The sequence below is a fragment of the Nilaparvata lugens genome, chromosome 6, assembly GCF_014356525.2.
Source record: "Nilaparvata lugens isolate BPH chromosome 6, ASM1435652v1, whole genome shotgun sequence".
Lineage (NCBI taxonomy): Eukaryota > Metazoa > Arthropoda > Insecta > Hemiptera > Delphacidae > Nilaparvata > Nilaparvata lugens.
This window is the reverse complement of record NC_052509.1, coordinates 25,552,523-25,573,782: the sequence shown is the minus strand read 5'-3', so window position 1 is coordinate 25,573,782 and position 21,260 is coordinate 25,552,523. Positions and strand designations below refer to the sequence as shown.

Sequence of the window (21,260 nt, the reverse complement as noted above, 5' to 3'; positions counted from 1 at the left end):
CTGTGCTTATCGATTCCATCTAAACCATTCTTATTTCATCTGGGATAAATGAATAGGCTATTTAATTATATAAAACTAATTTTATTAACAAGCAGTAGGAAAACCACAAATAATATAATAGTATAAGCTATACTTAATAATGGAAGTGGTCTTAAACTTATCATCAATCAATAGTACAAAGACCACAATATTTACAAGCATTAAATTTGTCGCAACAGTTTTACAAGAAAGGAGTTCACAGATAAAAGTCAAGACTTGGTTTAGACAAATTTACAATCCACATTCACTTTTAGAAGTCGAAGTTTCAAAATCCAATTCGGAAGAATAACTAAGTATTATCACAAACAAACAAAAGAATAATAAAAATTATTAATTTAATAATGATGATTTATATTAATAAGTAGTAAAAATTTTAATATATTTAGTGCATTAATAAAACAGATTATACATGTGAAAATGACCAAGCTTTGAATAATACAATACGTTAATTGATGATCAAGCGAAATACCAACATAAACGGCTGACCCAAAATAAGGGGGATATAGAAATACATATATCATTTACATACGTGGCTTCCTTCCTGGAATATGTGTTGGAGATTCCTCCTCATTGAGCTGCAACATCTCAACTGGGATATTGTTGATTTCATACTGAATTCTCTGTTTTGATTTCATCATAATTATTGGTCGAGTTGTAAACATTTTAAAATAAGCTCCACGAAAAAATAGCAATGTGTAAAAAAGCGATCAATGAGGAATCTCCAACAAAGATTCCAAGAGTTGGAAGTTTGTGTTAGAGGAAGCCATCTGAAGGAAATTATTCTAAATGTATGATAATTATTGTAATTCATTTTTCTTGAATGGCAGGCAAGCTTTGAAGTTTCCATTATCATTTATAAATAGAATTATATTTGGCCTTCCAAATTTTGTTTAATGAAATTTTCAAAATGTTCCCTTTATTTTAAATCACCTGTATTAAATAAGAAACAATTATCTTCTCCTATATCTCTACTTGATTTCTAACAGTATTGGACATTACATTTTTCCAAGTAAAAAGTATAACAAGAGCAGTGAGCATTTTAAAGTCTTTAAAGTGAAGTGAAATGCATAACATTATACAAAATTATGAAATATCTGAAAAATCTATTGATAAAGTTAATTACAATGAGGAAAAACAACAGTAGTCCCTGATTTAAAAGTCAGTCATCAAACAGAAGAGCTTTGTTTGGTTTGAACTGTACATTTTCCTGGTCTTCACTCATCAGATTTTTTATTGATGACGTGCATCTCTGAGGCGTTTTGGAGGTGAAGAGTGATTGCCTAGTGCTCCTCCTCACTGGTGTTGCGATATAGTTAAGGTTTTTCAAATTGACACCACTTTCCGAACTGAAACTGTAAATTTACCAATAATTATTCTCAAAACAGTAATAATTAAACATTGCAAAATTTCAATTGCAACAAAAGCATGTCACCATTCATGTTGGAGATCCAAAAATTCAAAATAGATATAAACAACAATACAAACACCACATGTTACTAATGAAACATTAGAAAAAGTTTATATAAATTGCGATATTCAACAGTAAAATTACGAGGGCTTTTGGAATAAAAAATAAACAAAGTATAGGAAACAAATCTTATTATATACATTTTTTTTTGTTATTTCTATTAAAACTAGTCACTAGGACTAACCATTAATTTTGTTCTGTTATTTCTTATCCTAAATTAATTTTTATTGCTAAAGTCTTCCAGTGAAGCCTACAGTTCCAATCTATAATTTCACTACTTTAAATTATTTCACTACACTTTTATTCAATATACTTTAATCACTCCACTAGCACTACACCAACTCGAAGGGCTTTGTTCTCTTCAACCTCCTAGTGAGTTCAGTGTTGTCTAGTAGTTGGATGACTTCGGTGTTGTCGTGTTGATGAAGACGTGACTCATGATGGGCTGCCAATCGTCTTATCTCACAGGTCACATAGGGGATGTGCAGATCTCGGTGCAAATCGCTGTTCCTTATGTACCAGGGCGCATTCACCATGTTCCGCAGTACTTTGTTTTGGAATGTTTGAATCTGACTGATGTTAGATGTTCTAGAGCAGCCCCAAAGCTGAATTCCATACGTCCAGACAGGTTTTAGAATTTGTTTGTAAATCAATAACTTGTTGTCCAATGAGAGTTGTGATTGACGGCCCAACAGCCAATAGATTTTACTGTATTTGAGTCCTAGCTCGCTCCTTTTCATCTTGATATGCTCTTTCCATTTCAACTTGGCGTCAAGAGTCATTCCAAGGTATTTTGCTGTGTTGCTGTGTGGTACTACATTCCCATTCAGATTTATTCGAATCGGGTCATTGATAATTTTGTTTGTGAAGTTGATATGAATAGACTTCATCTCATTTAATCGAATTCTCCATTTTTTGGTCCAGTCACTGAATCTGTTGCTAGCATTCTGTAGTTTTGTGGCTGCTTCTTGTACTGTTTCCCCTTCTGCCAGTATTGCAGTATCATCAGCAAAAGTAGCTATTGTCACTGCATCCAATTCAGGAAGATCGCTTGTGTACAGCACATAAAGAACTGGTCCAAGAACACTACCCTGTGGAACTCCAGCCCTTATTTCCTTTAATTCGGAGACGTCGTCACCTTGTATAATCAATAATAATAATCTGTTATAATAATCAATTATAATAATCTGTTGTTGATGTATGATTTTAAAAGTTTTACAAGTTGAGTGGGGAGAATTTTATGAAGTTTAATGATCAGTCCTTCATGCCACACTTTGTCAAATGCCTGTGCCACATCAAGGAAGATTGCTGAACATATCAATTTTTTCTCTAATGACTTCTCTATTACATTGGTGATTCTATGTACTTGGTTCAGGGTTGAGTGCTTCTGCCTGAAACCAAATTGATAGGCTGGTATCAGATTCCTGCTACTTATGATGGGAGTCAATCTCTTCATTAGCAATTTCTCAAAAAGCTTTGAAATTACAGGTAGAAGAGATATTGGGCGGTATGATTTTGCTTCTTGAGGACATTTCCCAGGCTTTTGCAACATAATGACTTCTGCCACCTTCCAAATTGTAGGAAAATGATGTAATCGGAGTGATGCATTGAATAAGTATGTTAGCATGACAATACCTTTCCTTGGAAGTTTCTTCAAGATTTCACCTGTAATCAGATCAAACCCAGGTGCTTTTTTGGTATTCAGATTATATTTTATTTCTTCTTGAACCTCATTTATAGAAACTGGATCAATCTCTGTATCTAAATCATCTATTATATCTTCTTCAGGATCAATTTCAGATTGAATGTTGTTTGGCTGGAAGATTTCTTCTAGATGATTAGCAAATAAATCTGCCTTTTCTCTGTTATTTCTTGCCCAAGTACCATCTTGTTTTCTATTATTATTGATATTATTTATTCCATTGGCATTCCAGGTAGCAATCCTTATATCTTGTTGGCTCGCAATATTCATTTTCTAGTTTTCTTCTCGATACTCTTACTCTTCCCTTCCAAGCTGTCAAGTCGTCCAGAAAGAATATTTAAACTGTTCAAAATTTCCTGCAAAACCTTATTGACTTCAACTGGTTGTTGTTGTTGTTGTTGTTGCTTTGGTTGGCTCTCCTGTTGTAGGCTTGGAGTGGGTTTCGTTACTTGGGAATAGGATATTTCTCCAGTGTACTTTTTTGAAGTGAAGTTTCTCTGTTTAGTTGTATGTGGTACTTCGCTACTTCTTTTAACTAGGTTTTCTTTTTCAGTTCTTCTTCTCTGAAGTTCTTTAGCGAAGAGGCAGCCTCTGTAGTTAGCTGGGTGAGCCTCAGCACAATTGAAACATTTGGCTGGGGTTTCTTTAGCCTTAGTACACGAAATAGTCCAGTGTTTTCCAGCACACTTCACACACACTGGTTCATGTTGACAGTATGTCTGTGTATGACCAAACCGCTGACAACGTTTACACTGTGGAATCATTTTATTACTTCTAATTGATTCAATTTTCACTTTCATGTAGCAAATATGTTTAATTTCAAATATTCTTTTTGTATCTTCTGTATTCTTGAATGTTAACATGAACATTGGAAGTCTGATAATGTGTTCTTTTCCATCTTTCTTCACTTTTTTCATTTTGTTGACATCACTGATTATTTGAAAGCCTCTGCTTAGAAGATCGTTCTTTATATCCTCTGGATCGCATGATGGATGAAACTCTTTAGCCATGACACGAATTGGACGAGTTTGTTCATTTTCGTATGTGTGCCATTCATATTTAGCTTCATTCAACATCTTAGTTAAATCTCTGTATTCTTGTTCAGTTTCAACATTCAATTTTAGCTGGTTGTTGTTCATCATGTTGGCACTGAAATTGAGATTTTTCGATTTCAATGCCTCTTTAATTTTCGAATACTCTTGTATATTGCTTAATATCACTGGTGGTGGCTTGTTTCTCTTTTCTGTCGGTTTCATACTTGTAGAATCAGTTGCAGGCCTTATTTTTTCTGGTGAGTCACGGATTTTTCTCTTCTTTTGTTTAGGGAGAATCCATGCAGTCTCTGATGCTACCATTTTCTCTTCTTCCTCCCAATTCGGTGGTGAATAACTTTTATTGCTACTTCTAGAAGATGCTGGTTGCATTGTATGTGAAGCTGAAGATTGAAGATTCTGTGTGGTTGTAGATGCTGATGAAAATATCTCTTTCAGCTGATTAATTTCCAACCGTGCTCTCTCCAACTCCTTTTCCAGTTTATGCGTTCTTTCTCTCTCTTCACTCTGTTGGAAAGTGACTTCTTTCCATGCATTGTACAAAAACTGCTCCGTTGCAGTTTTTAGTTGGTTCGTTTTTAGAAACGATTCTGGGGAAGTGTTGACGTTTCCAGTCATTGACGCTGGTTCAACGCTCCTAGCCGGTGTTAGTTGACTCATAGTTGCGTCGTCATCTGTTTCCTCCTCCTCTTCGAACTCTGGCATGAGGAAAGTTGGCAATCTTTTGGGAGTCGACATTCCTCACATTCTTTACATTCCTTAGCCGGACTAGATGATAATTCAGCACTGAACTGATTTTTCGGCGCAGGGCACTGAACTCGCGCACAACAATTAAAACACTGAACTCAGCACTTTAACTATTGCATACACTATTTCAACTACTCTCACTAAAAAAACTACGTCTGCTCGATCGATACTCTATTATATACATATGAAAGCAACATTCAAATACTACTTTTGCACATAGTCACCATTCAAATTAAGGCATTTATCATAGCGATGTACGAGCTTGGAAATTCCTTTGTCAGTAAATTCCGCCACCTGCGCCTTCAACCAATTCGTTACCTCTTCTTGCAGCTGTTCGTCGTCATCAAAACGCTGCATAGCCAGCCTCAACTTCGCAAAATTTGTGGAAAACTCAAAAAACATTCTGTTATTTTGACCTTTCGATTTTCACGAACTTTAGCATCGACGTTTTCGACAAGTTCGGCAGTCACTATAATGGGTCTCCCACTTCCATCTTCGTGAACATTAGTTCGGCCATTTTTAAATCTTATGACCAACTGATGCACTCCACCTTCAGTCATAATTCTGACCCCATACACTTCATAAAGCTGCTGATAGATTTCTATCAGTTTACAGTTTTTTGCAGTCAGAAACCTTATTACTGCTTGCAGCTTGCAGCTCGCGGGATTTTCAATTAACGCAGACATTTTAACCAGTCACAATATATTAACGGAGTACAGCACGAACCTTTCACTAGCACGGCTAGATGCCAACAAAGCTGCGCAACGCTCTGACCCCAGGATGGCTGCGCTAGCCCCGTCCCTAACAGTCACAGACGAAAACGTAATCTACTTTCTGGATAGCCCTCGTATTATTTGAGGTTCATCAAAATAATCCACATTTAAATAAAGAATTTTTAGTTTCAGGGATTTTGTTAGTAAGGTACTGACTGACTGCATGAGAGCTATCTAGAGCAATTATTGGATAAAAATCATTTTGAGAGTTTTTGAAAGCCCAAATAGTAAAATAAAATATTGACTTAAAGAAAGCATTAGGAGTTAAACATTGAGTAGCTAGTCATTTGTTGCCAGTCTAGACACATCGGATAGTGTTGTGGTTCCTGGTCTTCGCTATGCTTGTTTGTATGCCTTAAATGCTTATTTCTAGACAGTGTGCAGGGTGAAAGAGAAGGAATGTTATGTGCGAGTGAGAAAGTGGGTTACTTACATTTCTACCTGCTTTCTTACAGCGTTTAAGGGGCAAGGGTTCACAACACTATTCCTGAGGTCTCTACGTATTCGTAAGATAACCTAATGTGTCTTAGACTCGGGTGCACAAAAGTCTGTTATATTTGAATCGTGATTAAATGCCTCGAGAATCAATCAGAGAAGCTTACTTTTTGAAAAAAAGTCTTCTCTAATTGGTTCTCGTGGCATTTGATCATGTTTACCTAAACTTGTGTCTTGGAGGGGTGATGATGAGAAAATTCTTTATTGATTCTTCATCACAAATTACAATGTATTGCCAGGTCTTGCAAGATCCATTGCACTACATTTTTATTAAAACAAATGAAAAAATTAAATTATGAAGTACAGATAAATATGTAGATGAGTATAAAACTTTTACAAACAAAGAGTAAAACTTATTTGTTATATACAGAATACACATAAAATTTAAGGTAAATAAATACCATTAATACTAAGTAAATAAAATGACTCAACTTTTCTTATCAGATACACACGCTCAACAAAATCCCAACTCGAAAATAATAGATAAAAATTACTAGAAAACCAAAAACTAAATGCCCTCCAAAAGTAATTTGAAAAGTTTCCTGTTGAAAACGCTAAGTGAAAAAGAAAAACTACATTTTCAGGAATAGCATGCCAGTGTCTTGCAGCAGTCACCACAAACGAGGAATTGAATGTTGCAGTGCGATGATTGGGAATTTGCAAGGTATACAAATGAAATCTCGTGTTGCGATTTGGATTAACATCAACAAGACAGATGAAATCATCTGCTAGATAAGTAGGGCCCAGCCTCATGACCACAATTTTATACACTTGACAAAGATGAATGATACTTCATTCCTAATTGGGTTCCAAGCTCCAAAGAAATGACTTTTATATACATAAAAATACTCGGAAGTGACAGTTTTGGGTTTAGCCTGTTGCCCTCTCCCAATCATTATAGATGAGTTTAGTTTGTATTCAAATGAAATAGATAAATGGAGTAATCCGAGCAACAGAAGTACGCATTTGGATAAGCACCTACTAATAATATTTTCGAATGATATATTTTGAAAGTTTTTGTTGATGGAGAAAGATTTCCCTTAGAGTTAATTCAATCGCTAAAATGATATAATGATTGTACTAAAATAATAATATGTTATTTTACAAATTTTTCTACTCACGTTTTTACTTTTTGCTGCATTAGAGCGAACTGGATAACTGTAGACTTGAAGATATTTTTAGCATCCACTCCATTCTTCATCTTGCCATCGGTTTGCCTTGGCGTGTAAGGTTGGCACTCCAGGTTCAGGGCATTCATTTTCTCAAAAAGACTATCGAGGCACACGTCTATGTGAGAAACCTGCAATAATATATTTTCAATTAAAATTAATTTCAATGACAGATCAAATACGAAAAACTGCATATTTGTGATCTATATCTTATAATTTTTGGAAAGAATTGGAAAATTAACATAAAATAGCTTTGCCTAAAGAATATCTTTGATAGCAGTCCACATGACATTAAAATGATTGGTAAGACATCTATGGCTTAGGGGGAGGGGGGGATGCATGGTGGAGCGGCGAAGATAGCTTCAAGATTGATATTAATTATCCGGTTGAGATTAATGAGCTTTTTATTATTCTTGGATGAATCACCTTCACAGTCACTTGTTTCAATTCTTTCACTATCTTATCAATGATTATGACTTATCTATGGTGTGTGGGTGTGGGATGAATTGAGATAAATTAAACTTAACTCAGATAAGTATTTTCATTTGAGTTTATATATCAAGCATTTTTAGTTGAGTTTTGAATGTATTTCACTCCTGTTTGTAGACAAGAATTTACTTGAGCAAAACAGTATCGTATTCTGAAAACGTCAGATAAAACGTATTATATAACTTGATTTGATAGTGTTGAATATAATACATGTGTATATAAATGGGCAATGGGCTCATAACATACCGCTCCTCTATGTACGTCACCATTACATTTAACACTTTCAATCAAGCTTGAAGCTACCTTCGCCGCTCCACTTAAATAGCACCCTTGTATGCACCCTTAAATAGCGTTTTATTTTACATGTTGGGTCAAAAAAGGTTTGGGGACCACTTATCAAGTACAATATTTTGAGAACATGATGATCTGCGAAACCGTTATCTTGTAGGGCTACTCAATATCTTCTAAAATGGAACACTTCGTATAATTTTATATTTTTTTCATTGACTCGACATGTTTCAACACTTGAGGCAATTTCGAGAGTCAAAATGAATTCATTCATTGTATTATTGGATACTGTTATCAGAGATAATATTTTACCGTATAAGAAAATACAATATACAGTATTGTGTTTTATTATTACAATATTTATATCATAATTGTATAATCAGTATAATTTTATTATTGACTGTCTTATGTCTTATTATATGTATAATATGTCATATTATACTTTCTAATAGGACATAGCTCTGAACATAAATAAATTATACTCTACTCTATATCAAGCAGTCGTTAGGTCATGTCAGAGGCCCTGAAATTGATCAGTTGTGACCTGAAAACTCTGATACCAGACCTGAGCCACCCAGGTCACTCAATATTATTACTAGTAGTTCTGCGAACAGTATATCTCGCTCATGAATACAACTTTCAATCTAATGAGAAGGGCCAGTACAGTAAGTACAGTACATTGTGAAGATTTAGCCATGTCATCTATTAATTTCTCCATTGAAAGTGCTAGAGACACTGTTTGCAGGGACACCGGACTTATCAAGGAGGTACCTTTATATTGTATCCATATATTCAATATAAACATATATTACAACTTTTCTAATAATTAATTATAAGAAATCGGTCAACTGACGGAAAAATGGAATATGCAGTAGGCAATTTAGATGATGAATCGTCTCACAGACGATGGTGAGATGGAAAATGATTCTAAATAAGATGAGTTTGTTGGTGACAATGACAGGAGGTTGCTAATGATGTTTTTCATAAAAAGTGGATTCAATGTTATGGCTTGTTATGCCTATGCAGAATGTTAATGCTCACAAATCGGTTTCCGATCTCATACCTAAAGGAAAACAAAAGACTTGACACTCTAGATAGACACAAAAATTGCATACAATACAATAATAATTATTGTACCTGATAAACTGAAAATTGAGTTGAAAAATAACTAAAATAATAACTGATAGTTATGAATAAAAGAAGTTGGAGATTAAAAGATGATATGATATGATTAGATGATATGAGTACAGTGAGAGAAGCAAGATTAGAGGTTGTGAATGAAAGTCCTACATAATTTCGGATAAGTACAAATTTTGTGTTAATTTCATTATTAATTGTTTCTTGATCATGTGTTATCATTTTGTTTTAGATTTTAATTCTTAATTCTATTTTAATAAGCCAAACACCGTTTAGAGGTTAGTTTGAGGTTAGGTTTTCGAGATTTAAAAATAAACATAGATAGTTTACTTGACTAAAATTATAACCAAATTAAAATCCTATCATTTATAAATCAATTATTATTATTGCAAGTAATATAATTTCTTAGATAGGAAGATGAGCTCAAGTAGAACACCGAAGGTTAGTAATAGAAATGTACACATAGCGGGAGTACTTACGCGTTCCTAAAACCAAAATTCAAAAACGCCAAAACCAAAAACCCCAGTTCTTCAAACTACTTTAGCCGAAAAAGTTGCTCAACTACAAAGTAGCCACACTAATTTAAAAAACCAATTAGAAGTAACTCTAAAAACGTCTGAGGAAGAAAGGTTAGGGATGGTAGAAGAAATTAAATCTTTGGAACTGATTATAAAATTACAAGATGAAGACCATAAAAAAGAAATACTAAATCTAAAAAATCAATGTAGTCTAATGTCGAAGGAAATAAAGAAACTAAAATCTAAATTTGATAATACTAAATGTACGTTTTGCAACGAACGTTTTGAACCTCCGTCCAAATGCAAAAAAATAGAATCTAACCTAAATGATGGGAAATGCTCTGAAAATGGTTGAAATAAAACGTACAGTGAGGTTTTAAAGACAGCAACCAAAAATATAGCTGAGGGAAATAAAGATAGGAAAGGGAGAGTTCTGCTACTGACGTCCAGTCATGGACGTGATTGCAGTGATCTCCTTGATAAAAGATTAAAAAATAAATTTGATGTCCAATGTTTTTTCAAGCCAAGTGCATCACTTAATGCAGTTGTAGAGTCAGCTAGGGAACAAACTAAAGACTTTGATGAAAATGACTATCTAATTGTACTGGGTGGCTCAAATAATATAAATGAACCTAACTTGAATCATCTTCCTCAAGTAACAGAAAAAATCAAGGAAATTGTGCCACTCAGCAAAAAAACAAACTTAATAATAAGTACTATTCCTAATAGGTTTGATAGGCCAGAATTAAATGAAGCAATCAATTCGACAAACAAATCAATCCATAATACAATCAACAGCCTAAAAAATAAGAATTCTAAACAACTGGGGATTTGTTTTCTACATGAAAGGCTGAAAAGACATAACTTCACTAATCATGGGTTGCATCTAAATCGATCTGGCAAAGTTATCTTTTGTAATAGATTGGCAGAGCTGATTGAAAGCCGTTTGCAATCCTCTGGTTTGAAAGCAGTCAAAAAACAAATAACGATTTTTTAGTAAATTGGCTCAAAACAGGGAAAGGAAATAGCTACAAATGCTAGAGATAGAGTAGCACAAGATGGTAAGGTTTTTAGTATTTATCATCAAAATATTCAGTATCTTCGCAACAAAATTGACAGATTAGAAGTATTTCTTAAACAGGAGGATCCTGACATTGTTATTTTCACAGAGCATGGCTTAAAAATAAAGGAAATAAATCAAGTTAGGATTCCAGGCTATTCACTGAGATCAGAATTTTGTAGAATAGCTCATAGAAGCGGTGGTGTATGTATATTCACTAGCAATGCTAAACATACCCAAACTTATGAACTGGATTTTGTTAAGAGATTTTCTGTTGAGATGGATTTAGAGGTGACGGGACTAAGGTTAAAAATTGATGATCGATGAGGTAGCAGTGTTAGGTATCTATAGGTCACCAAATGGAGACTGGCAAAAATTTTGTGAGCTGCTCCATACACTTTTGGAAATTACAACCGCTCGTTTCACAAATGTTATAGTAGTAGGAGATTTCAGATGAAAGAGGATATTAGAGATATTATTAATATGAATAATTTAGAAATTAAGGTCCACGAATATACAAGAGTAACTCGAACTTCACAGACAATTATTGATAATATCCTCACAAATATAGAAGGTTGTAATGTCAGGTTAGGTAGCTCAGATCTATCAGATCATAACTATCAAATTTTAGATGTTAAGTTGCAGGGCCAGAATCCAAGCAGAAAAAAAACTTTTGTGAAAGAAATTCAGCAATATGAGCTAGGAAATATAAATTGTTTGAAGCAGGAACTGCTTCAAGAAAATTGGAGTAGTGTTTATAACAGTTGTAACCTAAATTACAAATATAAGCAATTCATTGATACTCTAAGATTTCACATTAGTGTATGCTGTCCGATAAAAAAAGTCAAAGTAAAAAGTAAATTAAACAAATTAGATGAATGGATAACTGAAGATATTCTTGCTCAAAGAAATATTGTTAGGGAAGCTTATGAGGAATTTAAATTAGTGAGGGATGTTCCGAGTTCCGAGTGAAGTCAAATACAAATGTCTAAAGAAAAACTATGCAAAAGAAGTGAGGAAAGCTAAGTGTAAGAAAACAGCTGAAATATTAACAACTAGTACCAATTTTAACTCTACTGTTTGGGAGGTAATTAATAGAAATAGGAGAGCAGCTCAAAAAGATACAGTTACTAATGTCCCTAGGATAATCGATGAACATGGAAATTATATAGATGATAGTATAGACATTTGTAACTTTTTCAATAAGTATTATCAACAGGTTGCATATAATCTCCAAAAGTCACTGAACACTAATACTTATAATACAACTACATTAAATGCTGAGCCAATTGAAAAGGTATTTAAATTTCATCCATTATCAAGAGATGAGTTGTCAAGGATAATAAAAAATTTGAATAACAAAAAAACAGTAGGATTGGATGCGGTCTCAAGCAAAATTTTAAAAGAATGTGAAAATGAATTACTGGACCCTTTATTGCATCTCCTTAATACTTCACTAGAGCAGGGTATTTTCCCTGATGATCTGAAACAAGGAAAAATTTTGCCAATTTTCAAGAGCGGTGATTCTGAAAGAGTTGAAAATTATAGACCCATTAGTATTCTAAATGTAATAAGTAAAATTTTTGAAAGAGTAGTTTTAAATAGGTTATTGATGCACCTGGAAGAAATTAATTTCATATGTGATGAACAGCATGGGTTCCAGAAAGGGAAATCTACTAGGACTGCAATAGTATCCCTTGTTGAAAGACTAATAGATATAATAGATTCAGGTGAGAAGGCAGCCGCAATATTTCTTGATTTATCCAAAGCTTTTGATTGTGTGAACCATAGAATATTATTGGAAATACTAAAAACTGTAGGTGTGAATGGTATAGAACTAAAATGGTTTGAATCATATCTCATAGGTAGAAACCAGTGTGTTGAGCTTACCAAGGTGGATGGGAATGAAATAGTAAAAATTAAATCTCAAAAACTGGAGGTCCAGGCTGGAGTACCTCAAGGCTCAATTCTGGGTCCCTTACTGTTTCTGTTGTATGTGAACCAATTACCAAAAGAGTTAAAAGATCACAGAGCTCTGTTGTTTGCTGATGACACATCGCTATCTTTAACAATTATTTATTAGATAGTCTAGAAATAAATGCTTTTACTGGAGTACAGTCAATTGTCCAATTCTTGAAGCAAAGGCAATTAACAATAAATAGTAAGAAATGTCAATTCCTACAATTCAAAAGTAAATATAATTCAGTAGAGGATAGAGAAATAAATGTGTTTGTAGAGGAAAATGAATTAGACCAAGAAGAGAAAGTAGCATTCTTGGGAATTTTATTGGACAGGAAATTAACATGGCATCCTTACATTGAGAGGATATGTAATAAGATATCATCTGGGGTATTTGTCCTGCGGCAGCTTGCTAGGCTAAATGATAAAAAAACTACTGTTAACTGCTTACCATGGACTTATACTATCTCATATTAGGTATGCTATTTTAGTATGGGGTAATTCATCTCAACAAAATATGGACAGAGTGTTTAAGATTCAAAAGAAGGCACTCAGATGTATAGAGAAAGTGAATAGGTTAGACTCTTGTAGGCCTTTATTTAAAAAGCTTGGTCTATTAACTGTGCCATCTTTGTATGTATATGAAGTTGTAATGCATGTGAAAACGAGTGGTGTGATCCAGAATTCAGATGTTCATGAGTATAATACGCGAAACAGAGCAGATTATCATATAATGGGTCACAATAGTAGGTTATTTGAACAAAAACCAGATTATATTGGTAGGAAATTTTATAACAAGCTACCTCAAATCTTGAAAAGTAATGATGATTTGAAGATTTTCAAAAAACAAATGAAAAAATATTTAGTTGATAGAGCTTTTTATAGTGTACAAGAATTCCTTTCAAACCTAAACTAGGTTGAACTACTTAGTGTTAGAATTATTATGTAATAACATGACTTGTCTTATACTCCATGACTGGAGTCTTTAGGACGTAATCTAAAAAAAAGAAATGTTTATGATGTTAAATATTTTCTACAACTAAATTAGTTGTTGATTTATTCGTTGATTAATTTTATGATTATGAAAATTGTCCACAACTAAAATAGTTGAGTTATCTGTAACATAGATAATAATAGTTATTAATGTATTGATATTAAAGATTTTTTAAAAATAATTTATCCAATTAATTTGATAAATCAATTTAATAATAATAAGATGATTCAATTTAATTATTCTATATAGTTAATAATTTTATAATGATATATATTAGATTAAGATAAAACAATTAGTATGGTCTGCAAAAAGAATTTGGTCGGAACGAGATTTGAACCTGGGTCCAACAGTGTGTCAAACTACGCTCTAACCGTCTTGGACACCATGACCTGATAACAGTGAATGCGAAAAATTAGGAACATGAATTGCTGTACTTCAAAGATACGAAAAAGTAACTTTTGAGGTTAGTTTATGGGTTTTTAAATATTACAAAAAACCGGAGGTCTTACCAAAAATCGTTACACATACGTTTCTGTGCCTTGTTTCAAAGAACTTGCATACCAAATTTCATCCAAATTGGACAATAACTGCGACTGTAACTGCGGTACAAACAAACAGACAAAAGCCGATCGAGTCGAAACTAAGACCTCAGCTTCACTTTGGTCAATTATAATTCAAACAGACAGAAAACAACTTTGGGCTCTAGTAAATCAAAAGTGAGAACTTCGCAAACGCTCGTTCAAATAACAGAAGCATATGTTATCTCCAGATGTTATAATTCAGCTCAGTGTAATAATATGCAAGTGAGATCCGCAGTACATGATCAAAACCTAACATAAAGAGTACGGATATTATTATTATTATATCAAGGAATAAATATTTCAAGTAAGTAAATGTATAATCATAGAGTACAAAGTAAAAAATGAAGTGTAAAGTGTGGAATGACCTGAGCACCACGCATCAAGGCCCTCTGGTAGGAGTCGACAGCCATCTGCATATCTCCCTGCTTCTCTTCGAGAGCGGCCAAACATTCCCAGTAGTCAGGCAGGCTCTCTGCATCTGGGTTGCGGCTGCCAAGTGCTGTTAGCCATTCTTTGCATGACTCCCAAGGATAACCCTGTCAAACAAAGTGTTAATAAGTAGCAATTCAATTAAGACTGTGCAACAGTCTAAAAACCGTTTTACTTGTGATATTTTTCAAAAAATTTCGATTTGTTTGTACACTATCAAGTTATCAAAATAAAAATGACTTGTCAGAAAGTGTTTTCCAATCATTAATTTTCGAGATATGAGCGCCTTGAGTTTAAATTTTTGGGACGGATCATTTCAAATCCGGTAAGAGATAAATTCATGAATTTTCGAAGAGAAAATCTTCATGGTATTGTTGATTGAATGAATAAGAACGTAAAAATATACATTTTTGAGAAAGTTATTCAATTTTCGAAAATTGATATTTTCAGGATTCTTTATTTCAATCAAAAATACCTTGAAGAATTTATCCTCAAAATGTAAACTTCAGGCTCTCATAAAGTAATAATCAGAAAAAAATATTCCTGAGAATTTTTTTTATTTTGATAACTTGTTAGTAAGTTTATAAAAAAAACTTTAAAATTATCACAAGTTTTTTTAGACTATTGCACAGCCTTAGATAAGTTACTAGACTGACCCGTGCAGAATAAACTATTTTTTGCTTTGTAAAAGAACTGATAACTCTACTTTTACCAAAACCTCAAGATTTTTTGTTAGTTTAAGGGCCAGTTGCATGTCCGTCTGTTAAATATGGACATTAACGTCGATTAACAAATCAGCGTTAGTTTTACCGAGTCATTTCTGTTCCACCAAGATCGGTTAGTTTTTAATCCCGATTAAGTTTACCGGTTAACTAACCAAGAATTTAAGGCCTCTTTCACACGATAGGAGACGTGCAACTTGAACACTGAACAGTGTTCACGTTTTTTCGTCGAAGTACATTGGGTCCAATCGTGTCTTTCACATGGTGATCCCGAGCCAGGAACCTCCTTTTGTCACGTCTTTTCCCCTCGAGGCAAGCAGAAACCCGTTTGGATCGAGATACTAGCGGACAAATCGCCACTTTCACATGGTGATTCTACGTCTCTCCGGTCATCACTTTTTCTCAAAATCTATCTTTCTTGAAAATGAAGATAGAAAGATTCTGATTTCGGATTTGGATTCAGCAACCCCAAATTCTATAAAGCGTAAGTCCCGTTTTCGAAAATATCCGAAAACAAGGAAGTTATGGCTGTTTTTAATAAAGCTTTCTATTATCATAGAATTATACGGTAAAAACGAACAGGTACTGTAGCTGTTATAATACAACTTACACTGTATTCGTGTAGGAAATTTGGTGGGATATTTATCTTGATTTCTGAAAATACCCAAAAATAAGGGAGTAAGATAACTTTGAAAAACCAACGTTTTCCTGCCGATTGACAAAAGAGATTGAAAATAATTCTAAGACATATTATGTCTTGAACTAAAAACGTGTGATAGATATCCAGATCACTATTCAAGCTATCAAGCTTTTCATAAATTTATTTGTCTCCCCAGGCAGTAGGTTTGCGCCCAACATTTTCACTTGAACATTTCTGTGATAATTATTAAATTATGATAGAACACATTATAGTATTGATCTTCTAAATCCAGTTACATGCACATCGATTTCCGTAAAATTGATTTTTACCATTCCTATGAATTCTACCTGGTTCAGCGCAACTTGTTAAATATCATTATGTTTGATTCAACAGAATTCATAAGAACGACAAAAAATCGAACAACAAAAAAGCCGAAGTTAGTGTCGACGGTATACGACATATAGAAAGCAAAAGCTCGCGCTTGGTCCATAGTTCTACGACTGAGGATTCAGCTCAGCGACTATTATCGACAAGCCATGATTATGTTAATCACTACTCATATAATAAAACAAAGTATAGAACTGCTTTTTACTATGATACATGGTTTTCATTCTTCAATAAAAATGAAACGAGATTCTGGTGTCAAAAGCATTAAAGTCGCCAGGATGGTCTGGACTATTCATGACTTTCTCAGTATGCATTATCCATTCAGCAGTTCTAATACAAACACAGACATCAGTTTCGTTTTAGTTGGAATGGATTGACATTTTTTATCCTTTCAGATCCTATAATTACCATAGATCGATTCAGATCACCCCAATGTTTATACTGTATGTTCATAATAGATTTTTCTGATTGTTGCAAAGAAATATTTACTGGTATTTTGGAGTTATATTCAACTATTTGAACCTGATAAATTTGTTTGTTGAATTACAATTGAAATTCAGTGAAGTTTACTTGTCCTTTTCCTCGTATTTTATTGGGTGAGGAGTGGAGATGATTTATGAGTTCATATTTGGATTCATCTTTTCAAATTTTAATTTTTTGAACTTTTAAGAATTAAAAATGTTCATGTTTAAACTTTTTAGGTGTTTGAAAACTTCTTAAAACCTTTGCCTGTTTCTTCGTGAGGCAGGAGTATTGTTATCTTTGTACGTTTACTATATAATCATATGATAATGGAAAGCTATATTAAAAACAGCTATAACTCCCTTGTTTTCAGGTATTTTTGAAAATGGGACTTACGCTTATAGAATTTGAGGTCGCTGAATCGAAATCCGAAATCTTCTATCTACATTTTTAAGGAAGTTAGACTAAAAACGTGTAACAAATATCAGATCAAATTTTTAATGTTTCTTCAATCGGCAGGAAAACTTTGGTTTTTCAAAGTTATCTTACTCCCTTATGTTGGGGTATTTTCAGAAATCAAGATAAATATCCTAACAAATTTCCAACTTGAATACAGTGTAAGTTATATTATAATAGCTACAGTACATACGTACTGTATAGTACAGTACCTGTTCGTTTTTACCGTATAATTACATTATAATAGAAAGCTTTATTAAAAACAGCCATAACTTCCCTGTTTTGGGATATTTTCGAAAACGGGACTTACACTTTAAAGAATTTGGGGTCACTGAATCCAAATCCGAATCTTTCTATCTTCATTTTCAAGAAAGATAGTTTTTGAGAAAAAGTGGTGACCGGAGAGACGTAGAATCACCATGTGAAAGCAGCGATTTGTCCGCTAGTATCTCGATCCAAGCTGGTTTCTGCTTGCCTCGAGGGGAAAAGACGTGACAAAATGAGGTTCCTGGCTCGGGGTCACCATGTGAAAGACACGATTTGGCTCAATGTACTTCGACAAAAAAAACGTGAACACTGTTCAGTGTTCAAGTTGCACGTCTCCTATCTTGTAAAAGTAGCCTAACGGTTTCACAATCCGGCAACAGTGTAATTTAACTGACACAAAATAATTGAGGTTATATTATTGAAGTGGTAAATTTGAAACTGAAAAAATTTTAACAAATGAGATCATGGTCCAATATTATTAGACAAAGAAAAAATGAGTTTGATTTCAATTCTAATAAGATAGAATATCTACATAATAGGAAACTGATAATGATAGGTATGTTTTAAGGTAAAAAGAGGTTATGTTATTGAAGCGGTGAATTTGACCATTCAATACAGAGGCTTGCGCGCATGCGCCATAAAAATGCTCTGTCTGTCGCCAGTGTCAAGTGCTATGCTGCTAACAGACGACAAAAGATCGAAAACTAACCTCAAAAATCAGAATCTAATTTTGAATGCTAATATCAGCTAAATACACTTCTCTATTTTATTAATGAATGAAATTCATTCATATATTTAGCCCATACTTTGAATTTTTTACCAAAAACTAATAGGAAGACAGCTATCAGTAGGTACTTAACCGGCGTTAGTTGGATTTAATTCCCCATGAATGGCCTGTTGAAAATCTTTTTCGTCGCTGATTAGTTTAACCAGCGTTATTTTTCGATTTTTACCTTTAAGCAACCACATTTTCTTCGTTTCAACTAATTGTGGTTGAAATGGTGCCAACTAATCAGAATTAAAAATTGTTTACGCCGGTTAGTTTAATCGGCGTTATGGCTTGAAATTTCTGTTTTGTGAAACCAAAATGCATCGGTTAGCACTAATCTTGATTAAAGTACAGCATTTAATCGTGATTAAACGTTAACCGACGTGAGAAAAACTGGGGGTAATAGTTTCAAACGATGTGAACAGCATTAATAATTAAATTTGAAAACTTGAATTATTCTCAATCAAGTTGTTGATTACTAGAAATCAACTATATTCAATTAGAAGTACTAGATTAAACTAGTAGGTAGTTGATTACTTGAAACATCAATTTGGAAGATAAATCAGTGAATTATAACTGAACGAATTAACAAAATTCAGGGGGACTAATACAAAATGAGGAGGGAAAATAGATCCTAACGCATAGCATTAATGGCAAAAAGACAATGGTAAAATTAGGGACACAGTGCTCAATCTAGTGCTAAAAATCGCCACATGTATTTTGTCTTTATTTTAATTTTAATCCTATTATAGTATTATTTGAATAACAATATTGATGAAATGGCGTCCGTTTTTGATCAAACACTCCTACATTTGTTGTGAGAAGTTTATGACAGTGCTGTGCAAGATAAAACCTTGCCTTATCTGCAGTGGAGGAAAAGTTAGTGGATAAAGATTAGGGTTTTCAGTTTGTAATAATTTCTGTTTTTGTATCAATGGCGAATAATTGACTGTTTGTTAGGGCATTACTCGAAACTTCATTATTGGTCCATACTTTTTTGAGAACAAGTTACTGTCAATTCAGAGCGTTTCTTATTACTTATCTAACAATGCTGCGTGATTCTTTTAGCCACAATTGAGAAGATGACACATCAACCCCAATATTGTATGATTGCAACATGCCAAACATCAAGAGAAACTACTAAAGGCCAACTTCCCTGAACGTGTTACTTCGTTGCGTGGGGATGTGGAGTAACCTTCTCAATCACCGAACCGATCACCTTGTGACTGTTTTTTATGGGGCTATCTCAAAGTTCATGTATACATAAACAAACCACGTACATGTAAAGCCCTGTGAAACAATAACATAATAAATTCGAGCAACAACATGCGTAACGCTTCAGAGGAATATGGACAACTTCTTACAACGTCTATATGAGTGTATGGACGAAAACAAACAATTTAAAAGATGTTATTCTTTGTAATTAAAAAATGAACGAATTTTAATATCAAAATGGCAACATCCAACGTACATACTGGAAATACAAATTTAAGTTTCCTTCAAAAATGAGCTGGTAATAGCTATTCCGAATCCTCCATACTGCATTGCCCAACCCTGTATAACAATAACAATTTCAATATTAAACTTTTCAATATGAAGCTAGTATGTTCAAAGTTTTTATTTAGAGATTTTTATCAAGATGAATAAATTTTGACTTACAGTATGAATCAACGTGAGCAGCTCATGGAGCGCTTTTACAGTGGTTTCCTTCAAATTTTCCGAGTCCAATACAATGGTAGTCTCATCAAGTGGCTTACAATCGCCACAAGAAGCAAGGTCCTCCTGCTCTCTGGTTAGTGAGCAAGGTGGCTCCGTACTTTCAAGGTTGATTGTAAGATCACCCTTACTATTTTCCTTCTCTTGTGGGATAGTCTCAATCACAATAGCCGGCAAATTAGTAGGCCTTGATTTTGGTGCTGAGGTTTTCAATGGAGCACTGTTGCTGTTTGTGTTTGGCTCCTGTGAAATAGAAAATGATGTAGATTGATGAAATAATGGTGGAGATAGGTTTACCTATGTTTTACGAAAGCTGACAGGATAGCTAAATTTGCTCACCCCACTCCCCTTTATTTCTGTTGGAGTGGCTACCAGTTGCTGTGACTGAGCACCTGTAAACATTGCTAACCAACAGCCCACAAGAGTAAACCCACAGTTCTATCGGTCCTCCATCACAATATTTGTTACCCCGCATTACAGTACCAAAAAAATATCACAAATATCAGATATAATTCATTTTAGTTAAAGTGGTACAAAATAATAAGTAATTTAGTCAATATGCATCCTACTACATACAGAAGTTTACAATTAATTTATCAATTACTAAAAATGTATATTCAAACAAATATTTTATTCCATTCACATTCACCTTGAAAGGTTGTCTGATTGGAAGCCTGCTTCCCTCCTTATGGGCAAGAAGCACTTTAGGTGATGGAAACTTTCCATGGGCTTTCCTTTGGTTTTCAGCCATGATGAAAGTTTTTCACTGCAAAGAGAAAACAATTAAACTATAAGCCTTCCATCAAAATTGTATAGAAAATTACAGTCAAATTAACAATACGCCTAAACTGTATTATTGTATTTGAAAGATCGTGATATAAGAAACTATGTTTTCTGAGTTGCTCAACTTGATAGAGTCTACTGTTCAGTTTCAACCATCA

The 21,260-nt window shown here is 33.8% G+C and overlaps 2 protein-coding genes across 2 annotated transcripts in view; both read right to left on the bottom strand.

Moving 5' to 3' along the window:
* Positions 1 to 21,260, bottom strand: part of LOC111056210 (cytoskeleton-associated protein 2-like) — a 479,893-nt gene that overhangs the window by 451,188 nt on the left and 7,445 nt on the right. The gene's annotated exons all lie outside the window — the stretch shown is intronic.
* Positions 61 to 21,162, bottom strand: LOC111064641 (cytoskeleton-associated protein 2). The gene is made up of 5 exons (XM_039430544.1): positions 20,969 to 21,162; positions 20,263 to 20,562; positions 14,837 to 15,007; positions 7,398 to 7,576; positions 61 to 1,391 (listed from the first exon to the last, which is right to left on the bottom strand). Exons 1-5 carry the CDS (start codon positions 21,068 to 21,070, stop codon positions 1,199 to 1,201), a joined length of 945 nt encoding a protein of 314 aa, XP_039286478.1. The 5' UTR covers positions 21,071 to 21,162; the 3' UTR covers positions 61 to 1,198.

What these genes read in the sequence shown, in the direction of transcription:
- LOC111064641 (XM_039430544.1), bottom strand. Translation starts at nt 21,070, where the DNA reads ATGGCTGAAAACCAAAGGAAAGCCCATGGAAAGTTTCCATCACCTAAA. An exon ending in CCTTGATGCGTGGTGCTCAG is followed by an intron (nt 7,577 to 14,836) that starts GTCATTCCACAC and finishes ATATTATTGCAG; the next exon opens with GTTTCTCACATAGACGTGTG. An exon ending in ATGCAGCAAAAAGTAAAAAC is followed by an intron (nt 1,392 to 7,397) that starts GTGAGTAGAAAA and finishes GTAAATTTACAG; the next exon opens with TTTCAGTTCGGAAAGTGGTG.